Source organism: Trichoderma asperellum, chromosome 6 (genome assembly GCF_020647865.1).
Source record: "Trichoderma asperellum chromosome 6, complete sequence".
NCBI lineage: Eukaryota > Fungi > Ascomycota > Sordariomycetes > Hypocreales > Hypocreaceae > Trichoderma > Trichoderma asperellum.
This window is the reverse complement of record NC_089420.1, coordinates 1,447,832-1,471,636: the sequence shown is the minus strand read 5'-3', so window position 1 is coordinate 1,471,636 and position 23,805 is coordinate 1,447,832. Positions and strand designations below refer to the sequence as shown.

General features: G+C 50.6%; 6 protein-coding genes and 1 non-coding gene across 7 annotated transcripts; 2 read left to right on the top strand and 5 right to left on the bottom strand.

The window, feature by feature from the left end:
- Nucleotides 1-78: 78 nt before the first annotated feature.
- On the top strand, nt 79-2,045 carry TrAFT101_009937 (uncharacterized protein). Its single transcript, XM_066128803.1, has 3 exons — nt 79-272; nt 352-1,448; nt 1,659-2,045. Exons 1-3 carry the CDS (start codon nt 199-201, stop codon nt 2,006-2,008), a joined length of 1,521 nt encoding a protein of 506 aa, XP_065984927.1. The 5' UTR covers nt 79-198; the 3' UTR covers nt 2,009-2,045.
- A 260-nt stretch (nt 2,046-2,305) lies between these two features.
- Nucleotides 2,306-4,806, bottom strand: TrAFT101_009936 (uncharacterized protein; the record flags this gene model as incomplete). Its single annotated transcript, XM_066128802.1, has 5 exons — nt 2,306-2,387; nt 2,536-4,281; nt 4,344-4,616; nt 4,690-4,726; nt 4,788-4,806. 5 exons carry the CDS (start codon nt 4,804-4,806, stop codon nt 2,306-2,308), a joined length of 2,157 nt encoding a protein of 718 aa, XP_065984926.1.
- Nucleotides 4,807-5,794: 988 nt separating this feature from the next.
- TrAFT101_009935 lies at nt 5,795-5,889 on the top strand. The gene has a single exon. It is a non-coding gene; the product is annotated as a tRNA-Phe (tRNA).
- Nucleotides 5,890-6,152: 263 nt separating this feature from the next.
- TrAFT101_009934 (uncharacterized protein) lies at nt 6,153-11,306 on the bottom strand. Its single transcript, XM_024909755.2, has 7 exons — nt 10,693-11,306; nt 10,207-10,630; nt 9,949-10,007; nt 7,880-9,859; nt 7,564-7,807; nt 7,390-7,498; nt 6,153-7,330 (listed from the first exon to the last, which is right to left on the bottom strand). Exons 2-7 carry the CDS (start codon nt 10,253-10,255, stop codon nt 7,141-7,143), a joined length of 2,631 nt encoding a protein of 876 aa, XP_024761133.1. The 5' UTR covers nt 10,256-10,630; nt 10,693-11,306; the 3' UTR covers nt 6,153-7,140.
- Nucleotides 11,307-13,608: 2,302 nt separating this feature from the next.
- On the bottom strand, nt 13,609-14,283 carry TrAFT101_009933 (uncharacterized protein; the record flags this gene model as incomplete). The annotated part of the gene is made up of 3 exons (XM_066128801.1): nt 13,609-13,917; nt 13,983-14,138; nt 14,272-14,283. 3 exons carry the CDS (start codon nt 14,281-14,283, stop codon nt 13,609-13,611), a joined length of 477 nt encoding a protein of 158 aa, XP_065984925.1.
- A 536-nt stretch (nt 14,284-14,819) lies between these two features.
- TrAFT101_009932 (uncharacterized protein) lies at nt 14,820-18,212 on the bottom strand. Its single transcript, XM_024899977.2, has 4 exons — nt 17,382-18,212; nt 16,521-17,233; nt 15,692-16,437; nt 14,820-15,621 (listed from the first exon to the last, which is right to left on the bottom strand). Exons 2-4 carry the CDS (start codon nt 17,071-17,073, stop codon nt 15,400-15,402), a joined length of 1,521 nt encoding a protein of 506 aa, XP_024761135.1. The 5' UTR covers nt 17,074-17,233; nt 17,382-18,212; the 3' UTR covers nt 14,820-15,399.
- A 2,049-nt stretch (nt 18,213-20,261) lies between these two features.
- TrAFT101_009931 (uncharacterized protein) lies at nt 20,262-23,507 on the bottom strand. Its single transcript, XM_024900075.2, has 3 exons — nt 22,232-23,507; nt 21,685-22,155; nt 20,262-21,631 (listed from the first exon to the last, which is right to left on the bottom strand). The coding sequence occupies exons 1-3, from the start codon at nt 23,090-23,092 to the stop codon at nt 20,450-20,452; spliced, it is 2,514 nt and encodes an 837-aa protein (XP_024761136.2). The 5' UTR covers nt 23,093-23,507; the 3' UTR covers nt 20,262-20,449.
- Between the last annotated feature and the right edge of the window lie 298 nt (nt 23,508-23,805).

Genomic DNA, 23,805 nt, shown 5'->3' with positions numbered 1-23,805 from the left:
CTGCCTTAGCTAATACAGACCACTGGTGCTAGCACTTATTGCTGCTACAGCTTCATATGCCAAACCTCACTAGCAAGATTCATCTCCACTTCGCTTGAGCTTGAACCCTCTAGCTAAACGCTTTTAAACACTTTTTTCTTTTTTTCTTTTCCTGCTCTCGTCTTTTTTCCCTCCCTCCGTCCATTTTTGAACCGAACCATGGAATCCCTCTCAGACACACAGTGGGATGTAGTGATCAGCGGCACGGGGCTCCAGCAATCCCTCTTCGCCCTGTAAGCTTCGGATTCCATCGGCTTGGCTGCTGCCCCTTCAAAAGACTGACTGACCAGCCTTCTCTCTCTCCCATGAAAGTGCGCTGTCGCGATCTGGCAAGAACATCCTCCACGTTGACCCCAACGAGTACTACGGCGAGGCGGAAGCCGTCCTGAGCCTGCAGGAGGTGGATGAATGGGCCGCGAACCACCAGTCTGCTCAAGGCGATGGCGTGTTTGCAGCCGCGCAGGCCACTCGACCCGGTGGTGCCGAAAGCCTATCGTCGTCTAGGGCCTACAGCCTCGCGCTGGCACCGCAGCTGATCCATACGCGCTCGGAGCTTCTTTCGAAGCTGGTGTCGTCGAAAGCGTTCCGCCAGCTTGAGTTCCTTGCCGTGGGGTCTTTTTACATACTCCAGCCCAAGACTTCAGAGTCGTCGTCTACCCATAGCCTGAGTCGCATACCCTCGACCCGAGAAGATGTATTTACCAATACGACTATTTCGGCAAAGGCGAAGCGTGGGCTTATGAAGTTCCTCAAGTTTGTGCTGGACTACGACTCTGAGCCGCAGGCTGATGTGTGGAAGCCTCATGCAAGTGACTCGCTGGCGAGTTTCCTGGCGACGGAGTTCAAGCTCGACGCCGATCTGCAGGCATACATCATTACTCTGACCTTGGGTCTTGATGGCAAGATTTCAACAGAAGCTGGCCTCGTTGCTATCCATCGCCATCTCACATCCATGGGAGTGTTTGGCCCTGGCTTTGCAGCTGTTTACCCCAAATGGGGAGGCCTTTCTGAAGTTGCCCAAGTGGGCTGCCGAGCTGGTGCTGTTGGTGGCGCCGTTTATATGCTTGGCGTTGGCATCAAAGACGTTCAGAAAATCTCCGCCGCCGCTGAAACGCCCGAGGAGTTCAATGTCGTTCTGACCAACGATATGACTGTCAAGTCAAAGGCTATAGTTAGGGCCCTGGGCAAGCCGGCAGGTGAAAGCCGCCGTCTTAGCAGGCTGACAGCGATTGTCAACTCAGGCCTACCGTCAATCTTTGAGACGGTGACCGAAGGTGCTCCGGTGCCAGCGGTTGCTGTGGTTGCAATCCCTGCTGGCACCACCCTTGGCGAAGATGGAGCCTCTTCTGAGTATCCCATCTACGCCCTAGTTCATTCGAGTGATGCGGGCGAATGCCCTACTGGACAATGTAAGTTTTCTTTCATTTACCCCAAATTTCTTTTCTTTCCACCCCTCCGTGTTATGATGAAAAAACGAAAAACGAATACTTTATAACTGCGGAATTACATTGACGATAATTTCCTCTGACAACCTGATAAACACTTCCATATTTGGCATCTTATTTTCTACTTTTGGAATATGAAAATGCGATAGTTTTGCTAACATTCTATCTCATCAGGTGTACTGTATCTAAGCTCTCTCACAAGCCCAAATGCCCAAACGCATCTTGAGAAAGCCCTCTCATCTCTTCTCACCTCTCTTTCGCAGAGTAGCGAAGAGTCCCCCAAGGTACTATACCAGTTGTATTATGAACAAACTGGGGTTGATGCTCCATCTGTGGAAATTGATGGGCAAACAGCCGAATTCTCTCTGCTGCCCTTGGATCTTGCGTTCAATGATTCTGTACTGGATTCTGTTAAGAGCGCTTGGGAGATGATTAACCTAAATGCTACTGATGAGGAACGTGCAGAGTATCTGGTATTCACAGATCGGGAGGGAGCAGATGCTGAAGATGAATTTGATGATTAAATAGAATAACTGGCGTTAATATACTATTTTGTGTCCATGAACCATCCTAGTAGCTATCGTGACGCGGTGGAAACTGCCATTTTGCAGTGCCTTTGATTAAATCATCCTTTGTTAACCCAGTCCAATTGCCATCATTAACGTTCGCATCTTAACTAAATCAATCTACACTAAGACGTCCGTATTCCCGTATTTGTCCCAAATGCTCCGAAATTCATGGCAGAAGAAAAGATGAAACTCGAAATATTAGTTGCGTCCAGTCGCTCAACTGACTTGCCTCCAGATGTCCCAGTGTGAAAATTAGATACCCTTGTTTCCTAACGCCCCGTTCCAGATGATGATGAAGAAAAAGAAGAAGAGGAAAGAATCTTTCCCAGTAAATCTCGAAAATCATAGATACGCCATGCAAATTAGAATATTTGATGCGTCCGTAAATCGAGGATCGAAAAAAAAAAAAAAAAAAAAAAAAAAACCACCATGACATGTAATTACACCCGCTCTGAAAATTTTAAGCAAGCTCATCTTCCGACTCCATCTGCGTGTCAAACATTTCGTTGACAGAGGCGTTTATTCCAATGTGAAGAGCCCCGAAAGGCTGCATGGTTGCCACGCCTTCTTGGTGGACTGAGATTACGTTCTTCGACGCCAGCGATAGCACATGTAGAAACGCTTGAGCGGCAACGGCTCTAGGATGAGTAGTTGGTTCGGCTAGCTCCTCAAACTCAATCCACCGACGATGTTTTTTGTCTCGGCCGTAGACGACCCCTTTTTTTGCAGCTTGCTCTGCTACATAACCCAGGAAATCTTGACTAGTAACATCAAGGCCTTGAGTCGAAAATTGAGTGGCATTGTCTCGATCATAGTCCAGAGGACCAATAGGGCCACTCAGTTGGAAAGACGAGTCGTGAGAACCAAAGTCGTCCATTCCAAAGAGCGGCTCGGCAGGATCACTATGGCGATCGATGGTATTCAGAGCACTTCCACGGCCGAGTAGAGGGCTGGGGGCAGTCTTTGGCTTCTGGGCACTGCCTCGGACGGAAGATCCTGGGACAGCCGAGCCAGGTCGACTCCATGGCATCATTGAGGAAGAATGATGATCTTCCATTGGCGGCGGCGCATCCATTCCTATCTCAGGAACCGAGTTATCATCAAACATGATATGTGCTTCATCGTAATTACCGCCTCGACCAAGCTCGACTTCTTCAATAACTCGTTGCTTTGCATTTCGTTGGTCTGCGCCATGTTCGTCTTCAAAAGCTTCATCTGACTTCCGTCGACGGCCTCTCTTTATAGGTTCGAGTTGCTCGATTTCATCTGGCTCTTTTCCTTGGAGGCGTGCCTTTAACGAGATGCCGGAAAAATCAGCTGCCAGTGGATGCATTAGACCTTCCGCTTGATGATATGCTCCGACACGAGCGACACCGTAGTCATAGAGGAGTGCCATTGCATTCCTCCTCGCTTGCCCAAGAGTAGTGATGGTCTTTCGCTGTTGTTGGCGGAGGGATTCGGCATTCGAAACGTAGTTTTCAGTCCAATCTCTGAGTTCTCGGCTGGAAATTTGGATTCTTTCATCCAACATAGCATGTGGGTTGATCCGCCTCGATCTAGCCATCTTGGCAGATACTCGATTAGTGCCTGCCTCTGTTTGTTCTGCGGCCTGTAGCTGGGCCACCGAAGGCTGTTGAATCGAAGCATTTGGTGGAACATCATTTGTAACCTGCAATAGTTGGTCCCCAAAGTCGAGTAAATTTTCTTCCTCGCCCAAAATGAGAACTTGATCGTCTTTCATCACTTGCTGTAATCCAAGACTGCTTGTAGCATTTGTCGCGGCAGGAAGAGGAGGCAGTTCAGGCTCAGGCTCAGGCTCTTGATCAAGAATGCTAACGAGATTTCCCTCTGCGTCGAATTCAAAGCCGATTCCCGAGATGGATGGAAATTCATCGTCAGCAAGCGGTTGGAACTCAGTCATGCTGTCAGGATGGTGAATTGATTTGCCAAACAAAGGACTGAGTCTACCAAAATCTGAGGGAAGGCGGCAGCTTGCAGCTGATTGTGAAGAAGGTGGAAGCTCAAGATTGATCAATGCAGAGCGGTGGCGTGGCGAGAAACTACCTTGGCTACCAGCTGTTGCGAGCGGTGTCATTTGGGAGAACTTGCTTGAGGAACCCTGGCTTGGAAATAGCACAAAATCTTTGTCCCATTGCAGCAGGTTCAAGTTTGGAAGTGAGGTGAAAGGATCAAAAGCAGGGTCATCTTGTAAAACAATGTTCTGACGCCTATGAACAGAGATTAGCTATTATTTATCAACTTGTCGGCATGCAGCATTCTGCCAACTTACTTGGACTTTCCGGCTCGCGGATCAGTTTCACTTGTTTGAATGATGCGAAAAAATGTCACCATGTCAGACTGGGTCTTTTCAGCGTCCGTGAGAACATAGGCACACTGCTGCTCGAAAACACGTGAAACACCATAGAGTAGATTGCCTTGGAGACGGAGAGCAAGAGGAGCTCCTGGATCCAGTATTTTCTCGCAAGCCTTTGGAACGTTGACTTCTTGGATCGCCTTCTTAGTCAGTCTCTTCTGGTTTCCTTTGCCTACCGTGGCCACCAGCCTAAAAGAGTGAAATAGCAGTTAGTGGAAACGGCCATCTCGCGAGGGAGCTTAATGTAGATATATATCCGTACCAAATAGTAGCAACCCCATACTGGGTACTGCTTAAAACTATGAGTAGTTATTAGCGTTTCTGGAATTTAGAAGTAGAGACATGCTCTGGATAACATACTCTCATGGGAATAAAACATTGTAAATAGGGGTTCGCTGAAACCGCGATACGAAAAGGGGGAATAACGTAAATGAATTTAGAAAACTGGACTTGCTCGAAAATGAATTATGAAATTTTAATAGATGAGATGGGTTAAAATTATCAGGCAGATTCTGGAATGTATCATCGGAACTCTACATTTGAGCCCCTTATGTCTCCCGCTGATCTTATTTGCCAGTATGTTGTATGAGGGAACTGTTGAAACAAACTAGATAAAGAGCGTGTAGATGTTGAAAGGAAAAAGGACGCGGACGATGCTTCACACGTCGAAACGTGACGCGATTGATTAAGCTGCGATCCCGGAGAAGGATTAAGTCCATTCCCCCGAAACCACGCACCGAGGAGTTGTTCCATTGCCGTCCTTTTTCTTCCAGACGACAGCCGTTTGCCAGCCGGCAAGTTCGTAGTCAGCATAGAATCTTTTCTAACACTCTCCATATTCAAAAGCAAGCGGCATTCTCGCTGTTTTGTGCTTACAACCCATCTTTTCGTTGAAGAGATGTAAAAAAAGAGAGCATGAAATATTGATCACCAGAATGCGCCGTCAACATCATGTACTAGTCCACCAGTTGACTCGTAAGTAATCTAACATGAGATATAGCTATTTCTACTTGGAATATTAAGCGTGGGATTGACTTATTGCATTGCTAACAGTTGACGCAGGATTAAGCCTGTAGACGGAGAGTCGCCTGGATCCCACCTCTTTTTCTTGTCCCTACTAAATTGTCGGCAGGTAACCCATGAAATTGCCCAATTTTTCGTCTTGAGGATGACCATATTCGAAGCTTGTGCGATTGACTATTGAATAGCTAGCTGCATTGGATAATCAGTATTATATGCAGTTGATCAAGTGTTAGTCTAGAGATAAAGCATCCAGCATCCATGTACGGAGTATACTCAGACCAACTGCCATCTCCCCCCAATCTCTACATCTATGACTGCCCATTAGTCTAAGAATCTGCCATTCAGCGGTCTTAGCTCAGCTGGGAGAGCGTCAGACTGAAGTCTCAACTTCAATCATCAAATTATCTGAAGGTCGTGTGTTCAAGCCACACAGACCGCAATGGTTTTTTTTTTGTGCCGTCTAGCCTCCCCACCACCCCCTTTTTTTTGTGTTTTGGCATAAACCATGAGATGGAATAACGTTGCTATTGTCTACTGGGTATCTATCTATCCATAACAGTATCCAATGTGTCCATTATTATTAGCGGTGCGAATATATTACCTAGATAGATAGGCTGGCAAATGCAATCACGCCGGGCAGCTCTCGGTTAGGCCCCTTTAGGCAACAGAAAAGATGATTCATACACCGAAAGCATTAGCCTACTCAAACACAGAGCTCTAGTTTTCATTCAGTATTAAGGGGGGGTCAACCAAAAATTCCATTTGCAGTTTCTGATGCCACTATCTAACGATGGCTGAATAGCTCAAGCCCATCGTACATGGAACGAGATCACTTGATTCTCTAGTTCTAAAGTCATTCCCCTGAACTTGTCTGATATGGGTTTTAATCTCTTTCCTTTCTCCGTCTTTGCTGCGTCTCACCAGTCGAGGGTGAGAGTCGAGCTACAAAACAAACAGTCCCCCACACGCTCCTAGTGTCCTGATATTTCATCCAACACTACCGTGCCGGTTGCCGCTCCTGCGAAAAACCTATCACAAGAGCCATTCCTAAATGCAAAGCCTCGTTCACTCGAACGGGCATCCAATAGATGAAATATGCGACGACTTTAACACCAACACAGAAACTGAACCGAAGAGGGCTTTGACTTCTGCGATTGTTGCTGGGGGTAAAGAAACCAAGAAAAGCAAAACGATGAATAGCCGGCCTCCTTTGTACTCCCTTTCCCTTTCTACATGACTTTTGGTTTAGCCACCGCCGCTCTTTTCGATGCGCACGGGGCATACATGACTTCTCTATTCCATCGTTACGACTAGGGGGGTAAAAAGACAACAATTAAAATTGATTGAAAGGGGAACATGTGGAAAATTGTAAATATGGGAACTGTAACCACTCAACAACAAAAAAAAAGGAATATTGTGTAATGTGTGTAGAGAAGATTTTCGTGAAAGTGGGTATTGGATTACTGTAGTGTCATAGGGTCTATATACATATGAAGTGGTCATGGGATCGTGTTGCTGATCTGATGTGCTGTGCTGAACTGGGGAAGTGTGGGGTGATAGGTGTAGGCTATGAGTGCGGTAGGAGGCTGTAACGAGGTGCTCTTGGTCTGGATCATCGGTTATTGTGACGCACGGAACAGCTGTGGCTTTGTTATTATTAGAGGCTCATTGCCCAAGGTAGAAAGCTCGCTCAAGACTGAGCAATGACACCTTGTGAGCCGCCCAGCTGGCGCTTGACCTGTTCACGAGCCCACCGAGCTGTTTCTATTGTGCGGGGCTGGAAATCGCGGTTGGTCTTGGTCTCCTTGATCATGGCGGTCAACCAGCCCTGTCGGAAAGCGTCAATAAGCTCCCCGTTGGGGTACGCGTCAGCCAGGTCACTAGAGGATGCTGTTAGTATATTGTATCTTTCAACTCGGAAATTGAAATAAGTCCTTACCCGATGACACCCATAGCTGCCCTCATAAGCGATTCGCTACGGCTGGTATCGCTACCGATAAGATTGAGAAGATGGAAGATGGATTCGACGTATTGTTGAAGAATTTGGGCTGCAAAGAATTGTCAGTAAATGTTGTATGCGAAGAGTATACGTGTGCATTCAAGGCAAACTTACTCTTTCCACTAGATTTCATGGCACCGATAATGCCACCCCATGCATCCATGATACCTTCTCGCAATGAAACGACGTAGTAAAACATCTCATCAGGGCCCTCGGGCGTTGCGGTGACGGTGGATGCTTGCTCCAAGACTTGGGCAACAACAGAGAGATAGGTCTCAAAGTGGCCTCCAATGGCGCCAGCAATATCTCCAAAGCACTGCAGAATAGCGGGCTTGAACTGATTGGCAAGCGTGGTACTCTGTGACGTCAAGTTAGCAATGAAAGCTTCATGTGAATGGTCAGATGAAGAAAGCAAAGAAAGAAAACTCACTCTAAGGTTGTTGAGAAGGTAGTTCATAAAGTTGTCGCAGAAAGGCTGGCTGCGCTCGCCCATGGATCGCGTAATGTCGCTAACGAGGCCAATAGCCATCGAGCAGAGACTAGGCTCGTCTTGGTTTCCAAGTGCGTTGTACAAGAATGGGACGAAAGCCTCCATGTACTTGATGAAGTCTTCCTCCATTGTGGTTGATAGAGCGCTGATGGTAGCGAAGATGGCCTCTGGGACGCTTGACTTTCCTCCAATGGTGCTGAGGATCTGAAGCAGGACTTGCATGATGCGGTCGCCCTGAGGAGCAATTTCCTTGTCGAGACGAGAGATGATGGCCTGAAGAACAGTGCACAGGCTGTTCTGCATCTCTTCCAATGTCAGCTTGTCCTCAACGCTGACAACCTGAGACTGCAGAGGAATGGTCTCCTCCAGGCGCTTGATGATGACATCGGAGAGTGATGCAATGGCAGACAAGCTCTCAGAGGCAGCGTTTTGAACAAAGACGTTCAGGACCTCGTAGGCAGCGGTTCGAACAGATGTCTCAGTATCTTGGCGGGCCGTGACATCGAGGAGTGAGCTGACGGCCTGGTTGAAGTGAGGGGTGATTGGGTTAGAGGCGGCGCCAAAGTCGCCGGCAAAGCGCTCAGCGAGGTTCATCAAGGCCCAGCAGCATGACGGAGCCATCTTGGCGTTGCTGATGAGGCCCTTGAAGAGGGAGGCAATGAGGGTGGGAAGATGCTGCTGAGCATCAATGGCCTCCGAGCATGCCTCAGTGACACGGCCAAGAGCATAGGCGGTAGAGTCCTTGACCTGAAGGGACTGGTCGTCCATCATGGTGATCAGAACAGGAAGGGCCTGCTTGACGATGGGCTCCAAGACCTTCTCATCGGGGCCCTCCATGATGGCGCCAAAAGCAGAGACGGCAGCGTCTCGGTTGTGCCAGTCATCAGACCTGAGGTTTGCCTCAACAAAGGCCAAAACGGGTCCGATGATGGTGGAATTGACAGCTTGAGAATAGAGTTGCAGGCACTGGTAGGCAGCCCGGGACAAGTTGTACTCGTCGTCTGTAGCATCCTCATCCTGCTTGGTCAAAAGCGTCAATAGCACGGGAACGACCTCATTGGCGGCAACTCGTGCAAAGTTGTAGAAGGGGCGCATCTGGTCGGCGTTCTCGACTTGCGAATTGTCATCCTCAATGGAAACTTCCTCCTCGCAGACGGTGCTCCAGAACTCAACGGCCAGCTTGGCAACATCCTCATCCTCAGATTTCATCCCGAGAATGGTCAGTCCAAAGAGGGCCTTCTCCATGTAGAAGCGCATGTTCTCGTAGTAGAGACCCATGATGCGGTTCAGGCAGCCGAAAGCTCCCTGCTGGATTCTCGAATCGTCGGCCTGGGTGGCCTCGCAAACGACCTGCATGATGTAGTTCCGCTCGCCCTCATGCTTGAAGTTATTGGCAACAAACTCGAGGGAATCGCCGAGGGCTGTGATGGCAGCGAGTCGGACTTCGACGTTGGTCTCCTCCTTTCGGGCGCCCTGTACGACGGCTGTCAAAATGGCGTTGGAGTGGGCAACAAGAGCTAGTCGCAGCTCCGGATCTTGGCTTTCGCAGATGTAGCCAATGGTGGTAAGAGAAGACTGCTTCTGGTGATCGGCGCCTTCGCTGACGTTTTTCACGAGGAAGGACAGTAAGTCCGTCCACTGGCCGCGGGGAAGCTCAATTGCAGCAATTGAAGAGATAACCTGGGCGGCGGCAGTACCAGCCTGAGTGTTGCTCGAGGACAGGGTCTGCAGTGTCAGCTGCTTTACGCGGCTCTTGGTCTCTTCGTCTGTCTGCTGCAGCCATTTTGACTGTAGCTCCTGTTGCCGAGCGAAATCCCTGGCTGTGAAGGCGTTTTTGAGGGCAATACCGGCAGCGGCTCGGATGGAGCCCTCTGCTTGGTCGTTGGCAAGTTCTTGGACGAGTGTAGCGAGATACAGCGGCTATATGACGAAAACAAATAGAGAAAAAAAAAATGTCAGTTGTCTGCGATCGATTCTTTCGTTGACTCAAGGGAGGTGGGATAACGTACGAAGTTACTCTCCGCTGCCTGAGTGAGTTGTTGTTCGGCGGCGTTTCGCAGGTTCGCATCTATAAATTTTTCTTTGAGTCAGCTAACGATACTCGGTACTTGATTTCCGACGTTTTTCTGCTGATTCCGATCGAGTGAGGCCCTCCATCAGCAAAGAAATGATATCATCTCTAGCCGAACGAAGTGCCCCTCAAGAGGGGTGCGCAGCGAGGGTATCCTGCGGACGAGATTTTTCTTCTCTGTTCCACCACCACTAACCTGGAGACAGCGAGTTCGCGAGCACCGTATTAATTTCTGAGCCCGACATGATTGCGGTCTTGAAAGCGTCCTCTCATGCGTCAACCAAAAGGGCGCTGCTGATGCTGGTGGGAAACGCCGTGTCGATGTTAGGTGCAGCTACACGTGTTTGCACCAAGGGGGGGAAAGGGAAAAAAAATAAGGGCGTAGGCGCGGGGGAGGTTCCCAAGGCGGAGTCGGCGAGTTTAAAGAGAGAAAAGTAAAATGAAATAAAGAAGAAAAAAAAAGAGGTAGCCTTGTGGGATGCACGTAGTCGGTTTGGTTCGACAAGGCAGGAAGAAAAGCGAAAGGGCGGTCTATTGTTTTTGTTGATGTATAATTTTTTTTTCCCTTTATCTTGGTCCCTAATCAAGGCCGAATCGTGAGGATCCCAACAGCTGCCTGGCTGTATTACGGTCAGAAGCAGACGTAGGTGGTGAGGGAAGAGAGCGAATAGGGTCGACGGACCGCACAGAGGGTCTGGCGCTCCAAATAGCAGTCCCGGTGCAGGGGGCAGTTTCTGTGGGATGACGGGGCTAAGGTTGCTACCGCCACTTGCTTGCAGCAGCTGCCGGATGCCTGTTTGGGCGCTACTTGAGAAGGGCCCAGAGGGGAGAGGAGAGGGACCTGCTAAAGAGCGTTCCGGGCTGAGAGAAACAAAAAGAAGCACACCCAGAGCAGCGAGGGCCGAAAGAAAAAAGCCAGTCGAGAAATGAATGGCTGCAGGTAAAGGCCAAGATCAGGTGGAGGTGACGGCTTCAGGCCTTGTTTGTTGTTTTTGGGAGAAGAAAGTGAGAGAGAAGGAAGTGAAACTACGAGCTCTGTTGAGAATGCGATAACGAATAGAGTTTATGCCTGGAAATCTAGATCGGACAAACAACCTACGCACAGCACGCTGGAGTGCCGCTGGAGCAGGAGAGCCGACAGCTGAGCTGGGCGGGCTGTGGGCAGCGAGCACCAAGTGGCGGCGGCCTTTTAGCGGTGCTTCCGGGGAGGGTCTCAGGCGTTGGGAATGCGAGCAAAAACAGCAGAAGTGACAGCTGCAGAGCGAGCAGCAGCCGGGCGCGGCGCGGGAGGATGGTTTTTCCCGGGGCCCACCCAGCGCTGCCTGTCGAATCAGCGACAGCCGTGGCTGGATTTTAGGCCGCAACTTCTCTTTCTTTGCGAGGGGTAGACCTGCAAGGGCGACGCCGGCGAAACCTCGTTTAACGCAGCTGAGGCGGCGCGAAAAGCTTTCTGGGATAGCGGGGCGGCCGATCCAAGGGTTCCCGCCAAGTTGCCTTCCCGGCGGCGGCGAGCACGTGCAACTGCAGCAGCTGCATTTCGCTCGCCTTCATTCTTTGCTGGATGGACTGTGAAGACAAAAGGTACATGCAATATACTTGCACGCTCTCGGTTTATGCATTAGCAGAAGCAGAAGGGCCGTTGATAAGACCGAATCGTCGCTTCTGCTGCGGATGCAGGGCCCTGGGCAACCGATAGGGCTCCCAGGGGATCAGCAGGGAGTGGCAAATATGCGTCATCCTCGCTGCCGCCCATCTGGCCCGGACATGGAAGCTGCTAGTGTTGCAGCTCTGCTTCCAACGCCGTCATGTGAGGGCCTGGTACCTTGCAAGTCCAGCAACCCTCCTCTGAGTCAACGACATGCAGATGCCCGGAACCCCGCTATTAGCATCTGCCTACCTGCGGTACCTGCTATACGGGCTTTGAGCCTCACTCTTGTTATGGGCCTAAGAATCGAAAAGAAGCTCGCCCAGGCAAGCGGGGTCAAGAGAGCCAGGCCTTCGTCCAAGTGTGTTCATGCAGACCGTGAATTATGCGCATCATTGCACAGCGCTTTTCTGCACCCCAAGCTCCGTCATACAGCACGCCGCATATGGTGTTGGGGGTCTTTCTCCTCCCCCCTCGTATACGAGAGGCCCATACAGCCATGTTCACACAAACAAAGCATGTGCCGCGCCGACGTGCAAAAGCTCGCACAGTATCCGGTTACAGCCACCCTTCGAAAGGCTTCTATTATTCCCCGCCCGACAGTGTCTCTTTGTACTCCGTAGAATCAAAATACTTCTCCACAGCTTCCACAGCAACGACTCCATATGGCAGTTTTTGCCTCATTCTTGCTTGTAAATGCGGATACGGTGTCAAAACCCATGCATTCAAACGAGAACAAAGCGCAAAAAGAAAAAAAAAAGTAATTAAGAGAAGAGATTATAGGATTGTTTATTTCAAGAGCAGTCCATCAGAGCTAAGCCCTCGCACGAATTTGTGATACTGAATCAATCGTAACACGCTTGTCTATGTAAATGGTTCGTTCCTATTGACACTTCAGCGATTTATCCCAAACAGTAAAAGCGAGCATACACTTCATATCTACTAGGTAACATCTTCTGATGCATTTTTTATGCCATTTGTGGGCTCTCCTTTTTTCCCTTTCATGCAACCCAACACTCTTCTCTTCCTCAAGGTATAGATTTTTGCAACAGGTGACTTTTCTTCCTCACATCGTTCTTGTCACACTTCCATCCAGCATGCAAGCAACTTCTTGCTTTGTTATTTCTTCTTCCTCTTCTTGTATCTCCTCAGGTATATCCGAAACATGTAAATATGTTGTTTTGTTAATTTAGGTAGATCCATTCACATTGCTGACATTGCCATTCAGATTCACCTCAGCAAGGTGACCATACACACTCGCATCTTCGTGAATACCCACACCCCATACTTTCATACTGCTTCCAGCCGCCATACACTATATATACGTAGCAGCCTTGACACACAGACCCCTACAATAGCGTGTTCCTTATAGTAATGGACATCCAAATTGACATCGACGCCTCTCAGGGGGTTGCCCAAACTGGAAATAGGACCGTTGCCGCGGCTCTCAAGCTTTAAACTCCCTTCTGTCGACCAAAACCACACCATTAAGCACACGCATGAGATCCTTTGTGACGGGTGTCTTGCTGGGTGTCACGGGTGCCGGAAATTTAGATCTGTCGGTGGTAATATCATAGTCAAGATGCCGAAGCGCGGATTGTTGCTGAGGAGTTAAGTCTGCTCAAAGAGCTCTGTAATCTCAGAAGGCAGCATCTCTCCGCCAAGCTCATCAGCTCTCTTCTGGGCAACCTTGGAAAAGGCAACTTTCAGGCCGCGATGCAGATCCAGCAACAGGCCATACAGAATGAGCCTGACAGCGCCTCCCTTGCCTTTCTATGAGTTGACACAAATGACAGCCTCGTATATACGCCTGATATCTTGAGGATCCAGGGGCAGGTATGGCATCTGCCACTTGTCATCGAACGTCTTGCCCTCGCGCTCCCGAAGCTTCCTGATGCGGGAATCTTGTTGCAGGTCTTAACCGTGTCAATAATACTACTAAGATCTAAAAAGTCATTGTTCGGGTGGATACCCTGTGGTGGGCAGGTTGAAGATGATGAGATTTTCCACTGAAGGCCCCCAAGCAGCCTTGACAGCATCACAGACCTGGAGGACGAAGCTGGGCTCAGTATCAGAGAAGGTCTCAGGGCTGCACTCAAAGGCCCATTCAGTGCCGGACGTGGAAGGGTCGTCCTTGGTGAGGGGCCGGACCAGCTTCATACACCGTGTAGTCAGTTCCAGAGCCTGTTCCTGGAAGAAGTTGAAAACAACTTTCCAGAAGCACTCGCTGGTGGCGAGGTAAATGTGAATAGTAATTCCCTTCTTGGCCCCCCTTTAGAGACCCGACGGTCCGCTTAATCAGTTCCCCCGCAACAGGGCAACAGAACCTGCAGCCAGACATCGTCGGGAATAGCTCCAGGTGTCTCAATCAGGCGGCGTATAAAATCAAAATCAGCCTGCAAAGTGGAAGTGAAGGAAACCTCAATCTCCTTGTAGCCGATATCAGCCAGCATCTTAAAGTAACATCGCTTCTTATCGCCGCTCTGTATAACAATTCCTCAGTTAGCTCATTAAAGGCAGTAAGATTCAAGGTTTTTTTTTTTTTTTTTTTTTTTTTTTTACATTTGTACCTCTTAATGCGAATTATATAGATACTTGCCATTAGGTCAACTAGACTTTAGTTACCATCGCGCAGGTCGGTATACAGCCAGCCATCAAGGCGCCTTGTTAAGTGTTTTTAAAAGCCGTTGGCGATCAGGCAGGTTCATCAGCGGAAACGCCTTGTACTTCTTCTACGGTTCCTTGAGCCTTCAAAGGACATCATCGGGAGAAAAGTCCTGGGTTGTGCCCTTTTTACAAATAACAGAAGAGTTGAGTAAAGATATCTATTCTTCTTCTACATAATTCAAATGGACACTGGACAGAGAGTACAAGTACCAGTTAAACTCAAAGTGATTGCATGCACGCGCTGCAAGCCATTTACGATTCCAGTTTGTGATCCGCCACCATCACGCCAACGGCTAAAAGGATGTAGCCAACCAACATCATCTCCATGGACTTAAGTTTTGGACAGGGTCTTTGTTTCATCCTATCCCGACTCTACCCATTCCCTTTCCTCTGATGAGGGCGGGCCACCTCATCAATTGACTCCGAAACATGAGGGAAACATCAAGCGTCTATTACCATCACCTCTGATATCGTTGGCTATTGTCATCAACCGTCTAATTCTCATAGGCCATGTGGCTGCTCTGGATCAACGAATTCACTACATCTTACCAGTACCTGACAGTGAGGAGCCGAGACATGACTGACTTACCATAAGTAAGTCAAAGATAACAAGATATAAGATATTATGTAGAGTGTTTTTTTATTTATTTGCCTTTTCGTTATTCATTACATGTAAGAGAGAAAAAATAAAAATAAAAATAAAATAAAACAGATCGTCAATGTAAAACTCCCAAATCGTCATCAAGCATTCATCGATCGTTAGACATGAGGAAAATCAGAAAGTGGAATATGAAAAGAAAAAAGTAAACCATCCAACTTCTCGCCCGCCTTTCCATCGTCGTCTCTCGACCGCTCAGCTGACTCAGTTTATATCATCTCCGCTTTACATTCTCCTTCTCTTTTGAGCAAGCTGTTTTTTTCTTGCTTCTGAGTAATAAGCGACTCGGATCCCAAAACACTCAAGAGATGATGCATCATGATAACTCGCTCTCTGACATGCAAATTCATTTAGTTTCTTATCCCCTCAAACTGTTGATTCAACTGAGCTATTTTTAAAGTGAAAGAGCACAATGTCGTTTAACGATAGCGAGCGGAGGGAGCACGGTCGTAAATCACCTCCGTTTCCCTGATGCGCTCGCGGTCATCTCGCCGAGGGGCTGTTGGTGCTGGGCGTCTGTCATAGGACCTTCGGTCAATGTCCTCATAATAATCACGCTCAATCCGGATGCTGTCGCGCGCTCGCTGTCGCCTGGATCGTCGAATATCATCAGATAGCTCAGTCAACTTCAGAACGTCATCCTGCGGGAACCATTATGTTAGCAGACTTGTTTCGGTCAAGGTTTAAAGGCATCGCAACAACAAGACTTACATATTTCATGTAGTCCATGACATAGAAGAACATGTCAGTCTCCTCGTATTCATATCCGAGCTCCTCGATAGCCTCTCGGATGACCAGGTCCTTGGTGATCTCGGTCCACATCTCCTTAGGCTGCCTCCTGTCGGTGACTCTGTCAATTTCAATCTCACGGTCACGGTCGAGGACGGACACGCTGACACGCTCGCGGCCGAGACCAGGAGGCGGAGAGGGGGCTCTGTTGGATAAATCATCTCTGATATCCCTCTCTCGCTCCGGGACGAACTTGGTCCTCCTCACGCCGCTGTACTTGGACCAAGTAGTGTCGGTGGCTGCGCCGCCAATACCGTCCATGCGTATCCGCTCAGTTCCGGGCGGCACATCGACGATGGCCCAATCCCTGGTAGCGCCTCCCCAAGCCTCGCCCATTCGTCCACGGCCGTCGACCTTGGACGTAATGTACTCAGCCTCGTCATCCTCAACAGGGCGCGCGGCGGCTGAGTGAGCCCTCCGACGGCTTCTGGTCTCATCAATTTTGAGGTCGCGGCGGACGACAATGTCGTCATCATAAAAGCGGCTGGAGCGCCTCTCACGGCTCTTGGAGCGAGTGCGGCTGGCGGATCGATGAATGTCAACTTCCACTCCAGTGCGGCCCTTGGACAGAGAAATGTCAATGTCAGTCTCGCGTGTCTCGCGCTCTCTCGGGCGGGACCGGGCCCGGGCCGCTGGAGGCGGGGATGGCGGCCTGGCTTGAATCATGCCTAAAGACCCGTTAGCATCGAACTCTATTTGACAACGCCCAAACAACCGGGATTTCTGTAGCGAGAAAAGAAAAACCACTCACCATGGTCAATGTCTGTGTAGTGAGTAATAACCTCACGCTCTATAACGGGGCCGCGAACAACGGGAGGAGCTGGTGGCGGTGAGGGCGACGGAGAGGGCACCCGCTCACGCTCACGCTCTCTCTCAATGATGCGGATGTGCTCAGAAGTGTCGGTGGGCTCAACATATCGGACGGCCCCGGCTCTGGGCGAGGGAGACCTGCGCCGGGCAACCGAGGGGCTGCGAATCTTCTCGGTGAATCGAATCTCTTCCTCGGGCGCGACGCTCTGGGCGCGGCGCACAAGGCGCTCCTCACGGAAGACAGGCTCGCGCGGCTGGCGCTGCTCGTAGGGATCTTCGCGCGGGCGCAGGACCATGGGGCCAGCCTCGGGCCGTCGAGATCTCATGAAGTCAGGCAGATCGCCATCTCGCTCACGGAAGCGCACATCAATCTCCTCAAACTCGCCGCGGCGAGCTCTTGGTGGCGCGGGGCTGCGGGTAACGGTGCGAGTGCGGATGTCGTCAAACTCGACGGCGGACCGACGATAGTCCTGGTCCCGGTCTCGATAGGCCATTGTTCTGCGTGCCTTGTGTCTTTTTTTTTTAAGCTTCTTTGGCTGGTCGGTCTCGTGTGCCGCGAGTCTCAAGTCTTAAGTCTCAAGAGGAAGCTCTGCGCTCCTCTTTGTGTGGTGTGTCTGAGTAACAAAAAAGCCGGACAAGCGTCTTCTGCGGTGACTTCTGCTTTATCAATCAGTATAAGCGGGAGGAGTCGAAGCGGGGTCCAGGTGGGAACGTCATGCGGCTGAGACGAAATGCCCTCCCTTGTGACGTTTGCCAAAGAGAAGAGAGCGGCAGAGCGTGAAAGAGAAGCGCGGGCACTCACCTTTCTTTTTTCTTTTTTCCAAACAGACAAAGAGAGAGCACGCGCACGCGGCAAGCGAGAGACTCGAAGTCGGAAACGGGAAAAGGGCGTCGAACAAGGTGCGCAGCGACGAAACTAGACAAAATGCAGTGTGCAGAGGCGGACGGCAAAGCGAAGGGGAGGCGGGGGAGAGGACAAATAAAAAGAGCCCCGGCGCTGATTTCGACGATTTTCTAGCCTTGGTCTGGCAGCAGCTCCAGGCGGGCGCCAACGGCCAGAGGGGCAGTGATGACTTTTTAGAGGCAGCAAGGCAGTATCAGCTGGCGACAGGGGGTTGGCCAAACGTCATCCCGCTGGAACTGGGCTCAGGCGATCAGAAGTTGCTGGTGCTAGTGCTAGAACCTGACCTGATGTCTCTGTCAAATCAGATGCATAAGAGCCCAAAAAAGAAACCAGGGGCCATCCCAGAGAAATGCGCCACCAGACGATACCGAGAGCGGACTCGAGAGCTCAAAGGCCAAGTTTCTCTGCTTTGTTTCTGGACTCTTTTCTGCTCGTCTTGTTTTTGGGGGCGCTTGGATGGGATGCTGAAACACCACACTGCTGTGCTCTGACTCTTTGTTCGGTCCATTTTGGAGCCTAAGCGGGGACAAGACTTGCTGCATTCATCATGGCGGACGAGGTGCGGCGGTACATGAGATTACAGAATGCATATATGGAGTATAGAGTATATATACGACTAGACATCAAGTACTACGAGGTACATACTGTAGTGTCAGCAACAGCAATAGGTTTGTTTGCAGGCGGTGTTGCAATAGCGCCTTGATGTAAAGATGGCAATACTACTACTAGGTACTGGCTACCGTGACGATGCTCCCAAAGAAAGGCCACCACTGGCTGGCTTGGGCGCTTGCATGTGAGACACCGCCAAGGTGCTATCGATTAACAGAGTTCAGATTGTTAATGCAGTACGTAAAACGCAGCAGCAGAAACAGCAAACCACAGAAACGCAGCAGAGAGCAAACCAAAGTCTGTCAAGAGATTCTCCCAGCCTCGCTAACAGCTGTTAGTGCTCTCGCGCTTTACGCCAGACTAACAGGAACACAGCCCGCCCGCCTCCAAAAGCCAGAAATCTACTTCTGAGCGCCGTAGCAGCGGCTCGGTCCATGCGTGGCCCCCGCCTCCAGCCTGGTGTGCAAACGCCCATTTCTCAACCTTTCCGAAAGCCTCACTTCAACGGCGTCGCCTGTGAAAGGCGCAGCCACCGGGTTCTGCGAGGGCCATGACCCTCCCTCTTGCCTTGCTCTATTCTCCTTCATCTCTCTCTCTTCTTCTTCTTTGTACTGCTTTTCTGCTGTCGACCGCATACACACCACCAACCACCCCCGGCTTGGCTCCATCCCGGCGGTGGGCTGTGAAGCTTCCCCATCCACTCACCCACCCCACCCCTCTAACGATTCCAGCCCAACCCAACTTGTCTCTCCTCTAGAGCCAAAGCTCCCACCTTAGCGCCTGGCATGGGGGCGCCAAAAGCCGTTCCTTTGAATCCCTGACGCAATGGTGCAGCAGGCTAGATTGCCCATCTTTTGCTACCGATGCTGCGTTCTTTTTTCATTTACTCGCCCTCACTTAATTAATTTTCTTTTTTTTCTTCTTTGGCCTTTCAGGTACTCGCTAGCAGCCCAACGAGGGGGGACACAGCATCATGATGGCATAGTGAATCGAGGGACAGCCCCTGGTTAGGCGTCTTTGAGCCGGGACCCTCCCCTCTCTTGATGCCAATAGTGTTCCTTGCCGTTCCATGGCCTTCTCGAAAGAGATGTCAAGACGAAAAGCACGAGTACTGTATACATACACCATGTATTACTCGCTTTTAAAAGCTGCTCCATATTATTACTTGTTTGTTCTTCATGCTAGCATTACGAGTAATACATAGTACGCAGTTCGCAGTGGCCCTCTATCCGGTGACATGCGCCGCGAACCACACCAAGCATCCAAGCCTGACGAGGCGTCCATCCATCTCGTCTCTCTTCTCTCAGCCAGAGCCAGAGCGTAGCAGCACGAATAGATGGTAGTAGCAGCAGGTAGTAGCATTCGAAAGGGTCATGGCGTCACAGCCAACCTCTCCCTCTCTTGCCGTCCCGGCTCTTTGCGCATCAGCAGCCCGGCCTGGGACCAGGGATGGGATGGCCAAGACGAAGAGGGCACCCCCGTCACATGCGTCACTAAAACCCTGGCATCGTGACCCCAAAAAAAAACTCGCTACTACCGGCGGCTGGCCACGAGAAGGAGGGAAGAGGGGTGCAGGTGAAGGTGTGTGGGTGTGGCGGCATTGCCCTCGACGCCATGACATGAGAGAACGTGATTCATGGAAGTGTTGCATACGACATGGACAATGATGAAGAAGAATATTCAAGTGCCTTGCGATAGATTAAGCGCTGCATACCGGTCCCAGATGCGATGGAGATTAACTTGAATCACCGCAGATGCAGTTCTAAACAGATACAACATGTGTACTAATGCCTACTAGCAGCGCCCGCTAATTAATGACTGCTGTAGCCCGCAACGCAGGTCCAAGGACCGGGGCCATGCGCAGCCACATGCACAAACTCCGCCATCAACTCTCGTCTTGTCTGTAGATGCTAGCACTGCGATGTGCTGCAAGGAACGCCTCGGGCTCCAGCGCGCTTCATGCCTTACGGAGCGCATCTCCAAGCTCCTCTGCTGCAGGTCATGTCCAAAGCGGCATCTAAAGCTCGGCAATATCCCATTTGCTCATATATTTCCTAGCGGTATGGCCGATGGAGAACCGTTGGTGGCCTCGCAGGTGCTGCGGCTCTGGTGCGGAGCCAGCTGGGGACACAGCCATCGAAACAAATATCGTGATACTAGTAATGATGAATTTTTTTTTATTGGTGCTATCTTTTTTTCTCTCTTTTTTTAATTTGTCTTGTTTTTTTTTTTTCTTCTGTCTTTTTCAGTTCCTTTTGTTGCACTATTGAACCAAAAACTACCTATAAAGTAAATTGTATACTCATCCTTTTCATTAACCCAAGAAACAAGGAAAAAAAGAACCAGCATAGCACCCATTAGTCCCCACCCGAATAAAGTCCACGCTTCGTATCCTTCGCAACAAGTCCTGTTAAGCTCTTCTCTGGCTTGGGATAAGGCGGTCTTCCGCCCAGAATGTCCACCACCTCTCGCATGTCCAACCAGTGGGCAGCCTTGGGTCTTCTGTTGGGCCAATCTGTGTCATTCTCTTCAAGCTCTACAATCGGTGTGAATACGACCTCGGAGCCTTGAATACCAATGACGCTTGTGCTGTTGGGATCCTTCTTCACTCGGTTGTGCGCATTGCGGCCAAAATCCTCGAGATGCTCGATACACTTGATGGCCAGACGGACAGCACGGCATCGATCCATGGGCGAAGGGACACCACCTTGCTGCACGTGGCCGGGAACGCTCTCTCGGCTTTCGAAGCGGTCATGAGCTTCCTCGCGAATAATGTTGGCAATGAGCTTCGCATCGTAGACTTTGCTGGCCTTCTCGTTGATCAGGATAAGGCGGCCTGCGCGAGACTGGCCCTTGTCCTGGTTGAAAACCTCCTTGAGGTGCTTGACGTCCGCGTTAAGCATCTCGAGGCTGATTCCTTCTTCAGGGATGTAGACAGCAGAGGCTCCCACACTGAGGCCTCCCAGTGTAGCAACGTAGCCGGAGCGCCCACCCTGAGTCTCGATAACAAAGACACGGCGGCGGGTGGCTGAAGCGGACTGCTTAATCTTGTCGCAGTAGTTGACCAGCTCATTTAGACAAGTGTCCGATCCCAACGAGTACTCGGTGCCTGGAACGTTGTTGGAGATTGTTGCCGGCAAGAGGCAAAGGGGGATGCAGAGTGATGGATACTGATCCCTAGCCTTGCGCAGCTCCGAGACGGCGTGGAATGCTTCGAAACCACCAACAATGAAAAGAGCATCAAACTCATACTCTTCGATGAGATTGGCAATTAGTTCCATGCCGGACTCTGAAGGGAGTTCACGGTTGGTACCAATCTCAGAGCCACCTTTGCTAGCCCAGCCATCAACCTCGAGCCAGTTGAACGGTCGGACAGCCCCGAGAGGCGAATCACCATGGTGGCGAGCGAACCCAGCGAAGCCATTGTGGATAGCAAGGGGCTCGTGCCCACGAGAGATGCAGTATGCAACAGCTGCGCGCACAGCGGCATTCATACCACCAGCAGGAGCGCCAACGTTGATGAATCCAATCTTCATTCGCTAAAGGGGATATCAGTAATCAATACCATCTTCAAGGTGGGAAAGATACTAACGCTTTTCTCGGGTAGCTTGTGGTCATCAATCAGAACGTTTGTAGTCGTCAAGTAGGACTTGTATTGGTCTGAGAACTCGGTGTCTCGTAGGCTCATGGCCTTTTCGAAATCCTTGGCGTCAACGGCAACAGCGACCTCCTTCGTCTCCTTAACGGCCTGCATAAGCGGCTTTCGCACAATCTTGTTCTCGTTGATAGCAATGAAGCAAGTTTCGGTCTCGGGAGTGGCCTCCAGCACAGCCTTTACAGCCTCAACACCTTGTAAGGTAGCAAGCATGCGGTCGTAGGCCACAGCTGTGCCTCCTCTCTGGACATGTCCCAATGTAGTGATTCGAGTATCGAGGGCGAGGCCTCCCTCGCTGGTGTCTGCCAGCAGATCTTTGATTTCAGAGGGTGTAATCTTGTTGCCATTTTTATCGCGGGCGCCCTCTGCGACGATGACGATCGTCTTTCTCTTTCCCATGTTGCGGTGCTGATAGGGGAAAAAAAAAAGTAAGATTAGTCGTATGTTTTAGAGGTTCAAAGAATAGTATAATTAAAAAACTTACCCGTTGAACCACGAGCTTCATATCCTCTCGCCAATCATGATCTCTTGGCCGCTCAGGGATAAAGACAAAGTCTGCTCCCGTTGCAACGCCCGCCAGCAGAGCCAGCCATCCGCAGTGTCGTCCCATGACCTCAATAACGAAAGCACGAGAGTGCGAAGAAGCCGTCGCCTCGATGTAGTCGACCATTTCGCAGATACGCGACAGGGCCGAGTAGCAGCCAATTGTCGCATCCGTGCCGGACAAGTCATTGTCAATGGATCCGACGAGACCGACGATGTTCAGGTGCCTATACGGCGCAACCTGCTCGGCGGTCAATTCCCCGTTGGCGACGAGCTCGTCAATCAATGACGGCCATTCAGCCCGGAACTTGTCAGCGCCGGTAAGAGAGCCGTCACCTCCGCAGATAATGAGGGCGTCGATGCCGTTGAGCACCATGTTCTTGGCCGCCGTCAATCGGCCGGGTCGTTCGTAAAAGGCCATGCATCGAGCAGTTCCAATCAGGGTGCCGCCCTCGGACAGGAAGCCTCTGACATCGTCCCAGCCCATCTTCTTGATGAAGTCGCCGCCCTGCACCAGACCCTCGTATCCCTCGTAGACACAAAAGGCGTCACAGCCCATATGGATGGTCATGCGGACAACGGCGCGAACAACGGCGTTCATGCCTGGGGAGTCGCCTCCCGAGGTCATGACGGCAATCTTCTTCTTGACAGACATCGTGGGCGGTAGATTCGCGAAGGAGGCCGCCGTGGTGTATCCGATGCCGCGAAAGAGGGCCTGCCAGATGCGTTGAAAGAAGCGACGAAAGGTTAAGAGGATGTCAATGGGCCCTGGAAAGAAATCTAGGTAATGCTGGAGAGGCATTTAAGGGGGCCCGTCGCCCGTGAGCCCAAGGATAAACAATATTAAGTGGTGGATAAGATATACAGGATATGGGATGCTGGTGTAGTTCAAAGTGGCATGAGGGGAATTGGCGACAAGAAGCTCTTATCGGCCCTTAATGCGATGCTATCAGTTGGCGGGGCTCTTAATTTTTTTCCCTGCCCTCTGTGATATTTTCTTCAGCACAACCTGAGAGCTTCTCGACGCAGATCTAAAAGAGGGAGAAAGGCCAATTTGAGGAGGTTGTGAAGCGCTGCTGCAGAACTCTAAGCTGAACCTAATCATGATCCGCATTTGGACGTCAGAGCGTGGCGGCTATCTCTGACGAAGATAATTCATCCATTCGTCATTTACAGCTGGTAACCCCTCCTACGTAATAGGTCCAGCACAAGCAAGGTACAGGTCTAAGTACACACTAACCGGGCCCCCTCCGTCTGATTCCTGGCGCCATGTCTGCGGTGGCGCGATACACGCACATAATGCGAATCAATCCCACTCAAGCAGTTGGCCATTGACTACAAGCACCACGTAATGGCAATGAGGGAATTTGTGAGTCGGTGTGAAGGACAAAGTCGAGGTATGTTCGTCGATACCAGCGGCGAGGCATCCCACATCACGGAGCTCCGGCAGTCGGCGGTTACTGCGCTAGAGCCCCCTGTAGAATGTCATTAGGGCCTCAGCTTCGGAGCTTTGCG